The sequence below is a fragment of the Ammodytes marinus genome, assembly GCF_949987685.1.
Source record: "Ammodytes marinus genome assembly, chromosome: 7".
Taxonomy (NCBI): domain Eukaryota; kingdom Metazoa; phylum Chordata; class Actinopteri; order Uranoscopiformes; family Ammodytidae; genus Ammodytes; species Ammodytes marinus.
In genome coordinates, this window is record NC_137211.1 from 15,705,669 (window position 1) to 15,723,518 (window position 17,850).

A 17,850-nucleotide genomic window follows, 5' to 3' on the forward strand; every position below is an offset into this window, starting at 1 on the left:
GGTACATGCGTTCTGTTTTTATTAAAGGAAACTTTAACACATCTTAAGGATATTTTGCCCCGTTTATACTTCCTGGCAGATTTTGAATACTCTCTCAGCTTGATTTCGCTGGTTGAAAAAGACCCTCACTAAGGGTTTGTGGATCTTTGTATTTTAAGCCGAAAAGAATAATAGTTGCCCTATCCTCCCTGTTGTATCTTTAATATAAGTAAACAGTGATTATGGGTCTATTTATCTTATCGTGCCCCACGTTGCGCGCCATAATGATTATGCCGGTATTCCCTTCAACAGATTAAACACCCCTAAATTAATATCAGGATGTTTTCATGTAAATATAGCCCGCCAAGTTTATTTGTTCCTTGTTTAAACCTGTTCCACTATAAAGTTTATGTGTTCATCGACCCCTGCACTTTTATATGGCAAAAAAAGACCAAAAGCCGATTTACACAATTCCCAAAAGGTTTTACTTTTCACCAAAAACCTTCACACCATATATTACCTTAAAGGCTCTGGTTTTAAAGCATGTTACCCTTTGACCCCTGCCTATCTCCAGATCTCCCCCTGTGTTGATCCCCTAATGACCCTTACAATTGTCACTTCTAATTTTATCCTAGGTTAAGTCCAGATTTCAGACCTTTATCCTTGATAAGTTTTTAGAAAGGAGGAGATTAGGTAATAGGTTTTTTCTTATTCTGGTGGATGAATACCTCACATTTACCCCTAGCTTCAAAAGACTACCGTTAAGTCCTCACTAAGTTCATACACCTTGATGAGCTTAGGCCAATAGATAAATGCAATTCCCTCCTAATTCAAGGAGTGTGTTTATGGGATGTGTATTCTTTGTTATCAGTAGTGTAGCCGTAGTGTAGGTTTGGATTGCTTACCTCAGAGGCGCCGCAATCTCTTTAAAGAAAAACCCTAATTAGGTCCTTTTTCCCAACTCTAAACTAAAAACTCAGGCCAAAGATTTATAACGTTTTCAAGAAATTTTATTTAACCAATATAAAAAGATTATACGTTCACAATATAGAAAGAAAAGATAAAATAGAATGAAAGGAAGGAAAATAAGTACCTACACTCCCATTAATGTGGTTAAATATATGTAGATAAGTATAAGACTTTGCTTATTTGTTTTATGTAATTTGTTCACATTGAATTTAGTTCCTATTAGTAACCCAAATGTTCCCTTACCAAACCTCTCAGAAAAAAGGAGAATCGGTTCAGAGCTTCTTCCCCTTCTAAAAAAGAAAAAATAACTGCTCTCAATTTTTCTAAGTATTTTGCACTCAAAAAGATTCAGAGTGTTTCTTTCGAGTTTTTCTTCTAAGTCTTTCGTCCATGCTAAAAGAACAAAAAAGTGGAACAGTCAAGACTTCCCCAAAAACCCTACTCTCTTGCTCAAAACCCTGGCCTTAAATAGTCTGAAGACAGAGAGAGTGGGTGTGTGTATTAGGAGGAGAGAGGGTGGGGGTAAAGATGAGGGTGTGTGTGTCCAGCTCAAGGACCCACTGCCCCCCTTGTCTCTCTCACCCCTGACCTGTCCCAGGACAAGCCCAGACATGCCTTGTCAGAGAGGCCTTATGAATTCACAATTATGTATATATTTCAGGATAAAAACTTGAATACAACACTTTTAGTGATTCTACCTTAATATTAAAGGTCACTTGTTACCTTGCCTGTCTTATTCAAAATATCATACTTTTCCCTACGAAAACAAGAAATATACATTTCACATTCTCCTAAGAACAAGATATGTACAATGAAAAGTTGCAATATTCTTGCCTATCTCAACACTGGGACAACGATACATTTTGACAAAAAGATTAAAAAAACAAACATAATCCTTGTTTAGCTGAAATTGAATTTCATCAACTATTCTATTTTAAAAAAGGTTTAGAAACTTTCGGAGTTACTATAGTCACTTCAGAATAATAGTTCCGAGTGTTTTTTTAGAGCCACACAGTAGCAGTATACAACCTCTGTGAATAACTACTTAAAGGTTCAGTAAGCGGAATGGTCAGGGTAACACTTTACAATAAGGTACACAAAATTGTAGTACCTACTACATAGATATGTGTTACCTACTACATAGGTTTTTTTTTGTGTTACCTACTACATAGGTTTTTTTTGTGTGCTACCTAACACATAGGTTTTGTTTGTGTTACCTACTACATAGGTTTTTTTTTGTGCTGAATGAACCTATGTGTTAGGTAGCACAAACCAGCCATGGGAAGACCTTCTGACCTTAAAACCCCAACAGAAATCACTAATATCTAAGATTTATGACAAACTCATGGCTCTGGAAAACAATTCGGCTGTCAAAAGCAAAAGTGCTTGGGAGAGTGAGCTTGGGATAAATCTGACAGACCAATGGTGGGATAAGGCTGTGCATAGTATACGCTCATCTTCTCCTTGTGCCAGGCTGCAGCTTATACAGTTTAAAGTGTTACATAGAGTCCATTTCACCAAATCTAGACTATCTGAAATCTATCCAAATGTTGTGGACCAATGTGACAGATGCCACGCCTCCTCTTGCAACTTGAGTCATATGTTTTTTTATTGTCCCAGACTACACAGATTCTGGAATTACTTTTTTTTATAATCATGATAAAAGTTCTAGGAACCCAAATAAAAACAGACCCCTTCATTGCAATATTTGGAACCCCATCTAAACAACCCCATATACAGCCTTACAATCAGAAACATTAGCCTTCACTTCCCTTCTGGCAAGACGCCGTATTTTACTCGTGTGGAAGTCCCCTGATCCCCCTTCAATTCCAATCTGGCTCAAAGACGTTATGTTCTTTTAAAATTAGAAAAAAATAAATTGACAGTTAAAGGCTGCACTAATACATTTACCAGAAAATGGGATTCTTATATAGCTTATTTAAATTCATTATCAACCCTGGCCCAGGACTAAACCCCCCCTCCCCCCCAACTTTATTTAGTCGCCACTTTTTTTTTTTTCATGTGTATTTTTACACAATTTTGTATGAAAGCCTATTATGTTTTGTATGTTGTATTTTGATTTTATTTGAACCCGGAGACACCTGGGGCCTGTTTCAGGTAGCTGGTTTTGAGGCAACCCGGAGTTTGTTCGCTCTGAGTTGGTGGAAACTCTGGGTTTTCCGTTTCAGGTAGCAGGTTCAATGCAACCGAGAGTCAGTTACTGCGGCAACATACGCCGTGGGTCTAACCTGCTGGATAGGTGGTTAGACCTACCCTGAGTTTGTTTTCACTTTACGCTGCAGCTCCGACTGAAGAAGGAGTGTCACTGTCACACGCGTCCCTGTACAGTTTGAAGCAAAATCACTCCACAGAAATCTCCATCGGGATGTTTTTATCATTTCCTGATGATTTTACGTTTGACCGATCATTTATCTGATCAGTAGCCTTGTTCTCAGCCCTCGGTCCGTTCATATAGGCGGCCACCTTACACATCGTGACATGCTCTACATTCAGATTAATAAACATATTTGTATTGTATGCTTTTTAACGTCTGTGCCACTGAACAGATTTATGTCAGGTGGATTCATGTAACGCTGCGGCTGCACGCGATTGTTACTGTTCACTTGTGCGATCCTAAAGTCACAGACGAGCCCTTTTATATTCATATTATAGCCTAATATGAATATAAAAATTATATAAATAATTATATAATAATTTAAACTGTGATCACTTGAGGAAAATGGATCTGATAATAAATCAATCAGGCTCTTCAATGGAAACTGTCACCTTATGTGTCAGACGTTAATGTCTTTCACTCCCCATTTAAAAGAAGCGACAGTCTGTTTACTGCACAGTGGGCTATTAGGCTACAGCTTCCCAAATACAGCGAATATAAAACACTGTCAGAAATGCTGTGCCGCGCCAGCTTTATTACTTTACTGCTGATATGCGTAACTTTTTAAAATAGACTATGGCTTCTCATACGGAAGCGAAATGATTGCTCTGTTTTTTTCTGAATTGCCGAGGAGATTAGATCAGAGTTATGTGACAATATACCCGTTAATTATTCTCCATAGGCTACCATAAACTCATTCGTTAATATTTCTAACTCCAGTGGGAGGAGCGGAGAAGTTTTTTTTTCTTTTTTTGAGAAGTGGAGAAGTGGGAGGATCACGCATTTGTTTCTTCTGTTTCCATGGTGAATCATGTTATCAGCGATCCATTGACGATGGCTTTTATGCACACGCTCCACCCAGAGTGAACACGCTCAGAGTTGATTAACCCAACGCTGATCCACTGTTCTGTAACCGAAAACCCAGAGTTGCTTATCAACCCTGCGCTCTGAGTTAACCAACTCAGAGCGTATGATTAAACCCAGAGTATGTAAAACCAGCTACCTGAAACAGGCCCCTGTTCCCTGTGTATGTGTTTTTGTTGTTCCAAAAAATGAAAAAAACACAATAAATAAATTAAACAAAAAAAGAGTGGCAAGCGTGTGGTTATTTGTCAGAGCATGAAAGAGAGCATAACATAAGTTTGATCATAATTAGTCAACCCTCTTTATGCCCTTCACTGATATCATAAGTCATTTGCATGATGACACTAAAAACCATCTGTGTTTAGAGTTGTCTGGTTTTGCTTTTGAAATATCACAGTCGAACCTCTCTACTACAGCTTTTTAGTGAACCCTTTTTCTATCCCCTCGATGAGCATTTTATCAAAGCACTTTACTTGCAAATGTATGGGAACATCTAGAGCAGTGGTTCTCAAAGTGCGGCCAACGGGCCAATGGCGGCCCGCAGAAACATATCTGGCGGCCCGCATTGAATTATGAATGATAAAAAAAATAAAAAAATTGCATTTTTTTTTTCTTTTTCTTTTTAAACGCACGGAGGGGATGCGTCCCCCGTAACAGTAAAAACAGTACAGGGGTCAAAACACTTAAATATCCCTCCTAATTATTTATATTCATTCCCCAATTACTAATAATAACACCCCTACAGTGGACCTTAACATCTTAAACTTCTCGTTGCAGAGGATGGTCAGCCTCCCGCAGTGCAGCAGACAGTGTTCCCAATGTAAGTTGTTAGATAGTGAGCTTGTCAAGCCCAATACGATGCACTTTCTCACCTTCAAGGTGAATTACACTCAACAAAAATATAAACGCAACACTTTTGTTTTTGCTCCCATTTTTCATGAGATGGACTTAAAGATCTAAAATTCATTCTAGATACACAATTGTACCATTTCTCTCAAACATTGTTCACAAATCTGTCTAAATGTGTGATAGTGAGCACTTCTGCTTTGCTGAGATAATCCATCCCACCTCACAGGTGTGCCACATCAAGATGCTGATCTGACATCATGATTAGTGCACAGGTGTGCCTTAGACTGTCCACAATAAAAGGCCACTCTGAATTGTGCATTGTTTTGCTTTATTGGGGGTCTGGGGACTCAGAACCAGTCAGTATCTGGTGTGACCACCATTTGCCTCATGCAGTGCAACACATCTTCTTCGCATAGAGTTTATCAGATTGTCAATTGTGGCCTGTGGAATGTTGGTCCACTCCTCTTCAATGGCTGTGCGAAGTTGCTGGAGACGGCTTATGGTGGAGAAATGAACATTCAATGCACGAGCAACAGATCTGGTTGATATTCCTGCTGTCAGCATGCCAATTGCACGCTCCCTCAATGCTTGTGGCATCTGTGGCATTTTGCTGTGAGACAAAACTGCACATTTCAGGGTGGCCTTTTATTGTGGACAGTCTAAGGCACACCTGTGCACTAATCATGATGTCAGATCAGCATCTTGATGTGGCACACCTGTGAGGTGGGATGGATTATCTCAGCAAAGCAGAAGTGCTCACTATCACACATTTAGACAGATTTGTGAACAATGTTTGAGAGAAATGGTACAATTGTGTATCTGGAATGAATTTTAGATCTTTAAGTCCATCTCATGAAAAATGGGAGCAAAAACAAAAGTGTTGCGTTTATATTTTTGTTGAGTGTAGATTAGGTCAAGTGTCTAAGGATGGATGCTAACATTATCTGGTTTCTAACTCTTTTGGCTAAAGTTTAGCTAACAAGCTGATGTTAGCTAGCTGCTGATAGCCATGGAACTATCTGCCTAGTTGACTGCTGATAGCCCACCCTGTTTATTTCCAATGTATAGTGTCATAATAGTTAACACTGCGGCTGCATCATGAGTAGTGAGTCCTAAAAAAAACACTCCAAAAGGTGATACGTTTTCAATGTGCAGAAAGTTTTGAACAATAAAGTAGAATAAATATTTGAATGCAATACAGAATGCCTCAGTGCCTTACTGATTTATATTCCATTAGATTTGCGTCAATGGGAGCTAGTTGTCTTTTCCTTAACATGTCCACCATAAATAAATACAGAAGACACAAATTACTGCATAAAAATTAACCAGAATGCACAAAATGAAGTGTTTGAACCTCAATTTTTTTTGGGGGACTACCCCCAGACCCCCGCTTTTAATGTGTCCCCCCCAATGTTGAAATGAAACCTAGCCCTTCATTAATTAATTAAAATGTGTTAATTACACATTGCTGGATGCAGACCAATACATGTAAACTGTAAAGACGCAACCTGGCCATTGAAATGATTTCAGTTTTTTCAAAAAAATCCTTCGGCGGCCCTCGGCCCAATGTTGGGTTCCTAAATTGGCCCTCAGCTAACAAAAGTTTGAGAACCCCTGATCTAGAGAGAACAGGAGGACATGGAGAGCAGTACACACACAGATGTGGTGTCACACACAGGTCATTCCTCGCTGCAAGGCAATAACACTGGCCACTGAGTAACCATATGAAAGTGCAGACTCACTTAAAACAGCTATAATCGATATTTTAATTATAGTAATGTATCAAATGCCAATCCGCAAACCTACGGAGAATTACTACACTGCAATCACTCAGCCTAGCTTTATAGCCAGTTTTCATTCACTGTTAAGCTGTCTTGCCCACGACAGAAAAGAAGCGTACATTGGGCCAGAATCATCCTTTCAACCATCATTATTGTATCCCTCTTATTTCCTTCTTCTGCACTAGCTTATAAGTAAAAAAAAATTAATAATTTTTTCCCTGACATCACTGTCAATGGACCGCTATTTTATTGCTTTGAAAATGATTTTGATTGTGCAGCTACCTGAAGTTCACTTGACATCTGAATGTCAACTGTAGACCTTCAGTTAAACAACATCAATCTATAGGTGATTGCTTTTCTAAGTGAATACGGAGAGAAAAGGGTTTCATGTGGTAAGCACTTGCGTCAACCACATTGCAGCTCCCCTCAGCTTTATGGAGCTTTTCAGTTTCAGCTCATTGTAAAGCTGTCTTGCCCACGACTTGAAGAGAAGCGCACATGGGGCTAGAATCTACCTTGACTTTAAAGAGGACCTATGATACTTTTCGACTTTTATGACCTATAAACGTTGTTATAATGATTTATAGTCATGTTTAACCATACTAGAGTATCAAGTAATTACGTACATGCATTTCGACGTATTCCCTGCTGACCGCCTGGGGTGGCTGTGCAGAGCACTAAAAACTATGGCAGCCAGTCGAGCCGAACTTGTTCAAATTTCCGGTATGTGTGTCACCCGAACTTTTTGCCATATATGGTCAGGCAAGCTCCCAGGTTGCTATATATAGCAGGGGGTGACAACACTAGACCAGTGCTCGCTTAGCTTAGCCTGTAGAGAGATCGTTTACGAAGCAGTAGACCCGCGTTCACGTCCCGCCCGGGCTGATTCTTTGCAGACATTTAGAATCACAACTTCCCTTCGCAAGGTAACCAATCACAACGGAGTTGGGTTTGCAGGAAGGGGGGGAGGGGGCGGAGATGGCAGAAGCAAAGTGTTTACAGGGCCTGCTGGATCGCCAAAATAAGAGAAAGGGCTTCCCGAAAATCGACATAGTTTTTTGTGATGTGATTCGTGTCAGGTTGCTCTATAGCAGTTTTTAACAAGAAATTAAGACCAGAAAAGTAGTATAATAGGAGATCTTTAACATGTTTTCCTTCTACTGCACTGGATTGTATTGAAAAAAGGAACTTTTTATCCTTGATATCACTGTCAATGAACTGCTATTTGCTTTATTTGAAAAATAAGTGCACTTGACATCTGAATGTCAATTTAGACCTTTAGTTAAACCATGTCAATCAATCAATGCAAGTTGTCGTGAATGCTTTTTTAAGTCATTCATGTTGTAAGCACCCATGTCAACCACATTCACATACTAACCTTGAGCCCCTGGAGGTGGTAATTGGGAGAAGAATGTTACAGAAACGGTTGAACATTATGGACAATAACATGCATCCCTTACACAGTCTTGTGTGCAAACAGAAGAGTGTTTTTAGTGGGAGGCTAAAGGCAGCTATGCTGCAAGAAGGACAGATTCAAAAACACTTTTTTACCTACTGCAATTGCACTTTATAAGGACAGATGACATTTAAACTGTAGCCAGAGCTGCATATCAATTGTATTTTTGCACCTGTATATTTTTATATCACTTGATTGCTTTTTTATCATAATTTTTATTTATCTATCATACCAAGCACTGGCAGAGCTAGGATTTCTGTACTGTTATCTGAGTAAAAGCTACTTATGCATATGGACCATCCATACCACTTTTTTTAAATCTAGGCTATGTATTGTGGGCTTATGTTTTTTGTATGGGTGGGATATGTATCTATATTGTATGTGTTGTGTTGTGTGTATATGTATGCTGGCTGCTGGAACCCCTACATTTCCCTGCTGGGATGAATAAAGTATATCTTATCTTATCTTTATCTTAGAGAGTAGGTGAATTACAAAGGTGGAGAGTTTTTATATTTGATTATTTCTAACCAAGTTGCTAATTGTGCTTGCACAAGTTGTATGGTCCCAGAGGGATGTTGATATGGCACTCTAAACAAAGCACTCCATCTGTATTGTAACTAAATTGCAGCAACTGTTTTGCATTAAGTAACTTTTCAGTCTGTAAACATTTACCGTGGGCGCAAAAAACTGTGCAAATTCCAATCATTGGTTGGTGGGGGAATATGTTAAAATCGGAAGGGAGTTAATTAAAAAAGCCTTGTAAACAATTCCATATGTATAAGTGATTATACTATGGCCTTGACGATCAATATTGTTACAGCATGGCAACATTTACTTTGTAAGAGGCCCTTATCTGGCTGGCTTTGCTACATTAATATTTCTCTCTTCAGATTCAAGGTCTGTGGCTTCAGGGATGAGCAAGAATACATTTTTGAACAAGCTAAAAACACTTCCTTCTGTTTAAATATAATATGCAACTGATACTAGTACTCCTCCCCTTAGGATAATGAATTAAAAGAACAAAGACTGTTGTCTTACCATAATATGGGCAGCAGACTTTAAGCCAGCAGACGCTGGAGAGCACCGTGAGGTTAGTCAGACTGCAGAGGCCAAACAAAACACCACAGAAGGCATAGACAGTACAGGTGGTCCTATTAAACAGCCACCTGCATGGAGAGAGAAGCAGTATATCACATTTGTTACTGACTGGCATCCTGATATTAAGAATCCTTCTGTTGAACAGTATAATTCAAATTCAGAAGTTCACTGTAAGGAGGTAAAGGCACTTTCACCCCTTAGGGGATGGCTGGAGGTGGCCTCACTAACTTTCACTTAGTGAGATGTGATAAGATGGGGCACACGCAGGCCCGGCCCTGGGCATAGGCAGTATAGGCAAATGCTAGGGGCGCATCCATCCGCAGGGGGCGCCGCTAAAAAAGAAAAAAAGAAAAAGGGCTACCAAAACTTTTTTTTTTTTTTTTTTACTAATACCGTTAATACTATAATTTCAAAATATGAGTTAAGCTTAAAATATGACAACTACTGAGGATAGACAAACTATTAAAAAAAATGAAGCGCCCCCCCCTCCTCCGATAGACTCTTCCAGATTTCTGGCGATCAGCCAGGTATCTGAACGGTAACTTCTCCGGTCGGAACCGGAGGAAAAGAGCTCACACCATGTCAAAAAGACAAAAGCTCTCTCGTGCCAAGAGAAGACTGAAAAGGAAAAGAAGTGGAGGAAAAACGTGACAAAGACAGAGGCAGGCCTAGAGTGACGTTAATGTGATGAATGAATAGTGTGCTGCATTGTTTTAGCCGTTGTATGAGCAGTGTGTTAACTTGTTAGCTTACTTTTGGAAGATGGGTAACGTTACTCCCAGCTTAAATTCATCAGAGACATTTAGAAAGATTTTTCAGGTAGCCTACATCCCCTGTCATAACTTGCCAAAGTTTGCACTGCTTGTAATGGTTATTAGAAAGATATTCCTTTTCCACTATAATTAATGGTTGTCAACCTTTGGTTTGTTGTGTTAGTTTACATCAGTGTTAAAAGTGCACAGTATAATAGCTGTTAATATTGCATAGCCTACCTGAGGCAAGTCAAGTTTATTTGTGAGGCACTTTTCAACACAAGGTAAATCAAAGTGCTATACATAAAGCCATGAGATATCATCAGAAGGCTTGATTCTGATTTAATAAAAAGCAGGAGCAAACTTTTCCGTTTGATTGTACCTTACCTATAGCTTTCCATTAGTTACTGCTTCTCTTCACTCTGGTTGGATGCTAAACTGCATTTAATTTTAATGACAATAGTTTAATCTAATTTCCATTTTAAAGCTTTTCACCATGTATTAATATAAATAATGTAACAACGTATACTTCTCTTTTCTCTTCAGGTTTTCCTTTGAAATACTTTGAGCCACCTGTCCTGCAGACATCTTCTCCACCTTAGCACAGCCCAGTGATGCAGCATGAGGAATAAAGGCTTCACCAATAGACCCAAAGGCAAGAGTAGTCAGGCTGTAGCAAGGTGAGGTGAGCTTGTTGAGATATGAAGATGAGGTCTTAACATCTAAATGTAGACAGCTCTCTGTTGGAATCAAGTTAAATAGCAGTACAAACCAGAGGTCTCTGTCATTTAATTTTGTAATATAGCTTTTGTGTGGAATTATATTCAATGCAAAGTTATGATTTATTTAAACTATACTTGTAATAGATTATAATTTTAAATTTTAACGTCTGCATTTTTCTGTGCATTTTTTAATGTTATGTCACTTGTTTTGTAATATGGTTTTTATTTTGTGGGTTATTTTCTATCTAAAATAAAATGAAATGTCCAAGACAAAGCTATCCAGTTCTGTGTGAGTGTATGAACAGTGGTGGACCTGACTGCAATGCAATGGGGGGCGCCAGCTAAAATCTTGCCTAGGGCGCCAAATTGGTCAGGGCCGGCCCTGGGCACACGTCATAAAACCCGAGAAGCAAAACTCAAGCCAAAAGTTCACTTATCACTCACTCCTGCATGTAAAGCTTAGAGCGGCTAAAATAGATATTCCTATCATCTGAATCTGAAGCTCCTCTCAGCTAAATTTCTGTAAAATATATCTCCACAAATGAAACTGTAAAGGCTGTTCCAAAGAAATTATCCTGATCCCCAATTAATATTGTTTTATTCTGGTGGTGAAATACAAAATCTAAACAGTTCCATTAGATGCCCATGTCCATTGAAGACATGCCCTTGGGGTAGCTATAGTCCTGGGTATCCTATATAAGAAAACAATGAATGTGGAGATGACGTAGCAAGACAATAGATGCGAGATCTGTGGAAACCTTAATGGTCACTCACATATGAGCGTAGGCTGAGAGGATAGCCATTGGGAAGAGGCTCAGGGTCATGCCCATGTCACTGATGGCGAGGTTAACAACAAAGAACTCTGCAGGCTTCAGGGAGGACTTCTTTCTATATGCCACAAATAGCAGGATCCCATTCCCCAGCACTGACAGCACACCTGGGAGACAAGAGTGGCAGGGATGTTGGATCTGAAGACATATTCACACAGATAAATGCTGAAAATCTTGGGGGGAGGGAAAATCACAATACTTACAAAAAATGGCGTAGAGAGTTCCCATGAGGAAGTCATTGTCTTTCGATATTTTGGACACGAGCAGAAATGTTTCAGAGGCATTTCCCATCTAGAACAACCATGGGAAAAACAGACAGGAAAAGAGAGGGAGAGAACACTAAATGACGTGCTGATCACACAACAGCATTTGTTACAATGCCCTTAAACCATGTTGCAATAATAAACACAGTTAGCTTCACATAACCAGCCTCCATGTCCATACAGTCTCAGAAAAACTTCCTGTACTTTCCATCACAACGTAGCATAGCCTATGGGGACATACAGTACACACAGTCTCACCAAAGAGAGAAGCTCCTTTCATTTACAGATTCAATAGCCCTCACAACAAAATCAGCCTCAACTGGAAACCAGGAGATTATTTGCATACAAAGCGTGACCTGTTGCCAATACACTTACAGTAACTGTGGCCAGAGCCGGCCCGAGGCATAAGCGAACTAAGCGGCCGCTTAGGGCCCCCGACTGCCTGGGGGGCCCCCTCCAGAAACATTTTTTTTTTTTTTTTTTTAGTTTGTGTGTTTGATATTAACATCATATTATCCAAATGTGAGTTATCATACAAAAAAAGGAATAAAATGTTTTGGTCTAGATAATTAATAGCCTAAAAATGTAATCAGTTCATCCGGGAGGAAATCCGAAATTATCTGATCATGTCACGTTCACATCCATGCACAGTGTGTATTTTATTTAAAAACAATTGGAAATGGGGCTGCCCTAAGTTGCCCATGCACTGTGTATAGTCTATAGCCTATTTCAGCCTTGTCTGTGGAAAAAAAGATACAGTAGCTGGACAACAGAGTTCTTCTGCTTCGTTCCTCTCACTGCATTTAAATGCATTCACTATATTACAGAGAAATATGTCCCGTAAAAGAAAAAGAGCTCCAAGCCCAACCCAGAGGACCCTCCATAATATTTTATTTTATATTAATATTTTTATGGAAAATCCATGTGTCCTTCTTCAATAGCTTCTAATTCATCTGACCCAGTGTCTCCAAATTATTTGTTCACACACAATTTCTCAGATTTAGCCTCTTAATTTTCCTCTCAAAGTGCACCAGATTCATGCATTTCACTTTAAAAAGGTTAAAAAAATCTCCCGGGGAAGGGCATACCCCCGGACCCCCCGAGGAGGGTCTGAATCTCAGCTGTCTAATATGCCGCACAGTGGAGGCACTAGCGGAAAACACTGGGTGTGTGAATGATATTTAACAAAGATCTATAGTTTCAGCAGCGCTAACATTGGAGAGGGGCCCCCTAATCATATTTCGCTTAGGGCCCCCTGAAGGCTTGGGCCAGCTCTGACTGTGGCCAAGGCACATTTCTGAGGCAATCTCTTTGAAGCAATTTGAGTGAAGATAACATGAACATGTATTCATAGCCTTTCTATGTACTCAATGACTACATTCAGATTAAAGAGAAACAACAAAGAGAAGAGACAAGTTAAATCATCTTTTAGGTGTGGACTGGAGCTTCTTGTGGATAAATCAGGAGAGTATCTTCAAATATAACAAAGGGTGAGGAGATTATTTTATTAATATTCCTAGTGGATTTTCTTTTAAAATATAATGGGCCTCAGTGTGCACAACTCAAAGGCAGATGCAACACTGCAAAGGTTTGTGTGCAAATGCAAGCACTAGTCTGTCTCTAAATGTTTTCCCTGTGCATGCATGTGTTTCATACTACGGTATATGCATACATTACAATGCAGTCTAAAAGTAATCTACAAAAACATACTTTATTCGATCATTTATCAAACATGTCAGCTATTATTTGTAATACTGGGCTACATAAATAAATACAATAAATAAATTGAATTGAATTAAAGCAGCATTACACTATCATTATTGCAGGCAATCCTATCATTCCCCCATAACTTACTATATGTGTATAGTAATGAATCAATTCAATTCAATTCTATTATTGTAGCACTCTCCCACAATAACCGAGAGTGTGCATGGTGGTTTTAAAATGTGTAACGCCTTTGCCCCACATTGAAATTTTCCCACATATGTTCAGTGTTGTTGATGTCTGGTGACTTTAGAGAATGGATGGGACATGACAATGCTTTAGTAAGCCCTATGGGGGATTTAAGGAGTCATACCCCCTAATGATCACAAAGATATGATCACAAGTGGATCAAGGATATGTGTTTTATACATGAAATACTCGGTACACAAAGAAGTAATTTAAATGTAAATATTAGGCAACATGCTTTAAAGATGATAACACTACTCACTTACATTTTTTTTTACCTTGCAGCAGCAAATCGTTTGTAAGTTTCCTGGAATCTACCTCTACAAAAAAAACATCTTTATGTTTTTACATACTACATTTGTAATTATCTATGGAGATTTGATCCCATAATGAAACTTCATCCGTACTGGAGCTACGTGTTATGACATCTGTTTTCCCTTCGAGTCGCAGTACTTGGCTTGAATCATGAGCTTAGTCGAGCATATTTTTCCTCTCTCGTTTCTATATTCCAAATATCTGACTTATGAGGGTTATGAAACCATAATAAATCAAATGCAGTGACTTGAAATTGGACGGAGGTAGATTTTGAAGATTATTAGATTTTGGTGAAGGCTAATTTCTTTCTACCTTAGCATACCCATATTCAGATTTCATTTTCAAATGTATAGGTTTCCGCCCCAAGTAACATATCTAACATAACCAGACTTTATTTGCGAAATCAGTTGAATTCCGTTTTAACTCCTGAAAAACTGACGGCTGCATGCCTTTGTCAGCAGGGATCTATAAGTATCTATCAAAAACATAACGATAATGATGTCTGACTGTGTGGCTTATAATTTAAACTATTTCCCACTTCCCCTTCTACTGTATGCTCCCCCTCAGCTCATCTTTATCAGGAGTAAAAACTGAAACACTGAAAAAGAGGGTAGGGAAAAAGGAGGGAGGCACGGTTGGTGACAGAAACCCTTGTTCACCCCCACAGAGTGAGCACAAGTCTAAAAGTGACAGGCTGTAGGTGAGTGCTGTGATTGTTGGTAGTCGTATAGATGTCTATCTTTTATATACAGTCTACAATGACAACTTATGCCTTTCTGACATTGCAAATTGAGCTTAGAGTCTGCACACATGCAGACAGAGACACTTACTCGCAGAGAAAACAGAAAGAGAGGAAACAATTGTCAAGGAGAGTGAAGGAGGTGGAGAATTGCTTAAGAATGGGAGGCTGGATAAAGGGCAAGTGAAGAAAGAGCAAAATCCTATAGCTAAAAACTCTCCGAAGCAAGGGGTTAGAAGCAGAGTGATGAAGATTACCTGTAAGAAGAATTTTAAAGAAGGACAATGTAAAAATTCAGTGATACTGAGAACCTCCGACCTGCACACACTTATCATGGAATACCCTAGTGAAATGTAAAGTGATTGGGATAGTGGGATCCAACTGAGAATGTGTATACTCATACACATTAAATACTTAAATACTTAGAAAACAGATGTAGCTATACACACATAGGGTCCCCTTCGATACTGCAGTAGACGTGTTTCCCTTCAGAGTTCCAAAAAGACACCATTTTCACTGACTTATCTTCCTCTGTCACACCAAAAACAGCAGCCTCGTTATTTTTTTCCCATCCCCCTCCTCAGTGTTTTTGGAGCATATTTGAAGTGATGGAGGACAGCAATGGAATAACACTGTCAACGATGACTCTAATTTGGGATGGGCAGTGTTAGGCAGAAGTTATTGCTAAAATAGTATCGCAAATATAACTTTGAATCGCAAGTATAACGGCAAATAAAAAGGAAAGACTTGTGCAGGTTGGTTTTTGTAACATGAGTTACTGATATTAGTGACTTATGGTACTCATTATTTCACATTAACCAGACTAACTAAACACATAATTGCAGATTGTGTTATGTTAACAAAGCAAGATCACTCAACCAGATGGCTTATACAAATACAACGATTTGTCATTCTATGCTTCTTATTACTTTCATGTGTAACTGTAATTGATTAGAGTCATCTCCAGTATTCAGTAGGCCAACTGTATTAAGTTTAATGTGCTATGAATAACAAATGACTGAGGGCAGTCAGGAGGAACATTAAATTATAGTTTCCATTATAACTAGGAATGAAGCACGGGTCAAACTGCTTTACACTCTGTTTAACCATATAGCTGGAATAGTGTTTTCTCTTATCTCTACACTGCCAATAGCCTTTAGAAATGTTCTAGGGTACATTTAAATAAATCATGTTATGGAAATGTAGGTTGTATAAGTCTGGTGTCAGAAAGAGTCAGAAATGTCAACACTCATTGTGTATACTATATGTTTGGGTTTATTAACAGAATGACAAAATATGACAGCATAGACAGATATTCTACAAAATAAACGGGTATTTATACTGATATATTTTATAGCAAATACAAATATATATTGTAATGAAGATACTGTATATCTATTATACAGTGAAACACTGACTTCCTTAATAGGTAAAGATTATAAAAAATAAAGGGAAAGCAAACAAGAAAAATGATGTGAAAATGAATTTCATAAATTGAGTTCAGAGCTGCAAACACCTGTTTGTCCTCACTAATGATGTGTGGTTTACGAACTGCCGAAGACTATGCTTCAGCTCATGCAAACCCACAGTAACAAATCCAAACTTTTACCAGACCCCTAAAGCTTTGAATGTTATCAGTGAAATGTTCAATTCAAATCTGTCACAAGCAAGCGGTAGGTGTAACTTGATCATGACTGCTTTTGATAAAGTCAGGCAGCTGCACACCAGCAGAAGGAGAGAAATGGTTCTCTGAATGAGTCCTAGAGGCGAGGCGTTACATTATTCACTGTGATGAAATCAAATCATGGATTTGATTTTCAATGTGACAAAAGCATAGGGAGGAATGTAAATTGTCTAACTATCCTCAACTGCACAACACACGATTGCAAAATTCTATGATGTCAATAACAGGGTCCAAAAAGGAATAGCCTAAATATAAGAATACTCGTAAAAATTTAACAAGATAAAAATCATCATGGGCCCCTCAACTAGGGGAGAAATACAAAAGCAAGTTAAAAACAACAGCATTAGTAGCTCTGTCTAAGGGGCTTCATGAGGGGCCTTGAAGGCCCCCTCACACGTACAGAAATAAGATTTCTATGTGTGAATTCTAAATTGTTCATAAAAAGTAGCTATCCACCCTGAATCTGTTGAAATGGGCCCCTCCATCATAGAACATGGGTCTGGAGACCAATCTACTGTACTGTTTTTACAGTTGCAGAGTAAAGAGTGCTGCCTGTTCTGAAAAATAATGTAGCCTCTAAAATTTCCTCTCAAAGTGCACCAGATTGATGCATTTTACTTTAAAAAGGTAAACAAAAATCCGGGGGGGCAAGCCCCTGGACCCCCCAACAAGGTACAGGGTCCCTCCAACAGTATCCCAAAATCCTGTGGGAAACACTGACTTCCTTAATATGTTTTTGCCATTAATTGTTTGCATCTGTGTGGAAAAGTCAGTGTACCTGACTGGATAGGGACGAGTGGGGGGCCCTTTAAGAGTCTGTGCCCAGGGGCCCATTATCTCATAATCCGCCGATGCTCCTCCTCAATCTTGTGTCTCCTAGTTTTCTACGGTCAAGACTCATCTTTCAGTCTGTCACCCACAAATAAATGCTCATGAACGTTTTTGCTGTCCTCAAGCAGAGACCCCTTCAAAGTGGGACACACAGGTAGTAACCTCCATGGAGAGTCGTTTGAGTTTTGAAAGGAGACGTACATCACTAAAATAATTTGAAAAAGACAGCAAGGCAAATAACAAATACCATACCTCAGTACAAAGTCAGTGCTTGTGTCTAACATGTAGAGTAGTCAGGCCTTGAGACACATTTCATGCTTGGTCTAGACCAGTTCAGTGACACTTCATCAATAACATGTCCTTTTTTTGAAAA

General features: G+C 38.9%; 1 protein-coding gene across 1 annotated transcript in view; it reads right to left on the reverse strand.

The window, feature by feature from the left end:
* Nucleotides 1-11,986, reverse strand: part of opn7b (opsin 7, group member b) — a gene marked incomplete at both ends in the record, with an annotated part of 35,338 nt that extends 23,352 nt beyond the window's left edge. The window contains 3 exons of the mRNA XM_080031760.1: nt 9,332-9,459; nt 11,640-11,802; nt 11,899-11,986. Coding sequence (XP_079887886.1) covers nt 9,332-9,459; nt 11,640-11,802; nt 11,899-11,986 — 379 coding nt within the window. The remainder of the gene's footprint in view (nt 1-9,331; nt 9,460-11,639; nt 11,803-11,898) is intronic.
* Between the last annotated feature and the right edge of the window lie 5,864 nt (nt 11,987-17,850).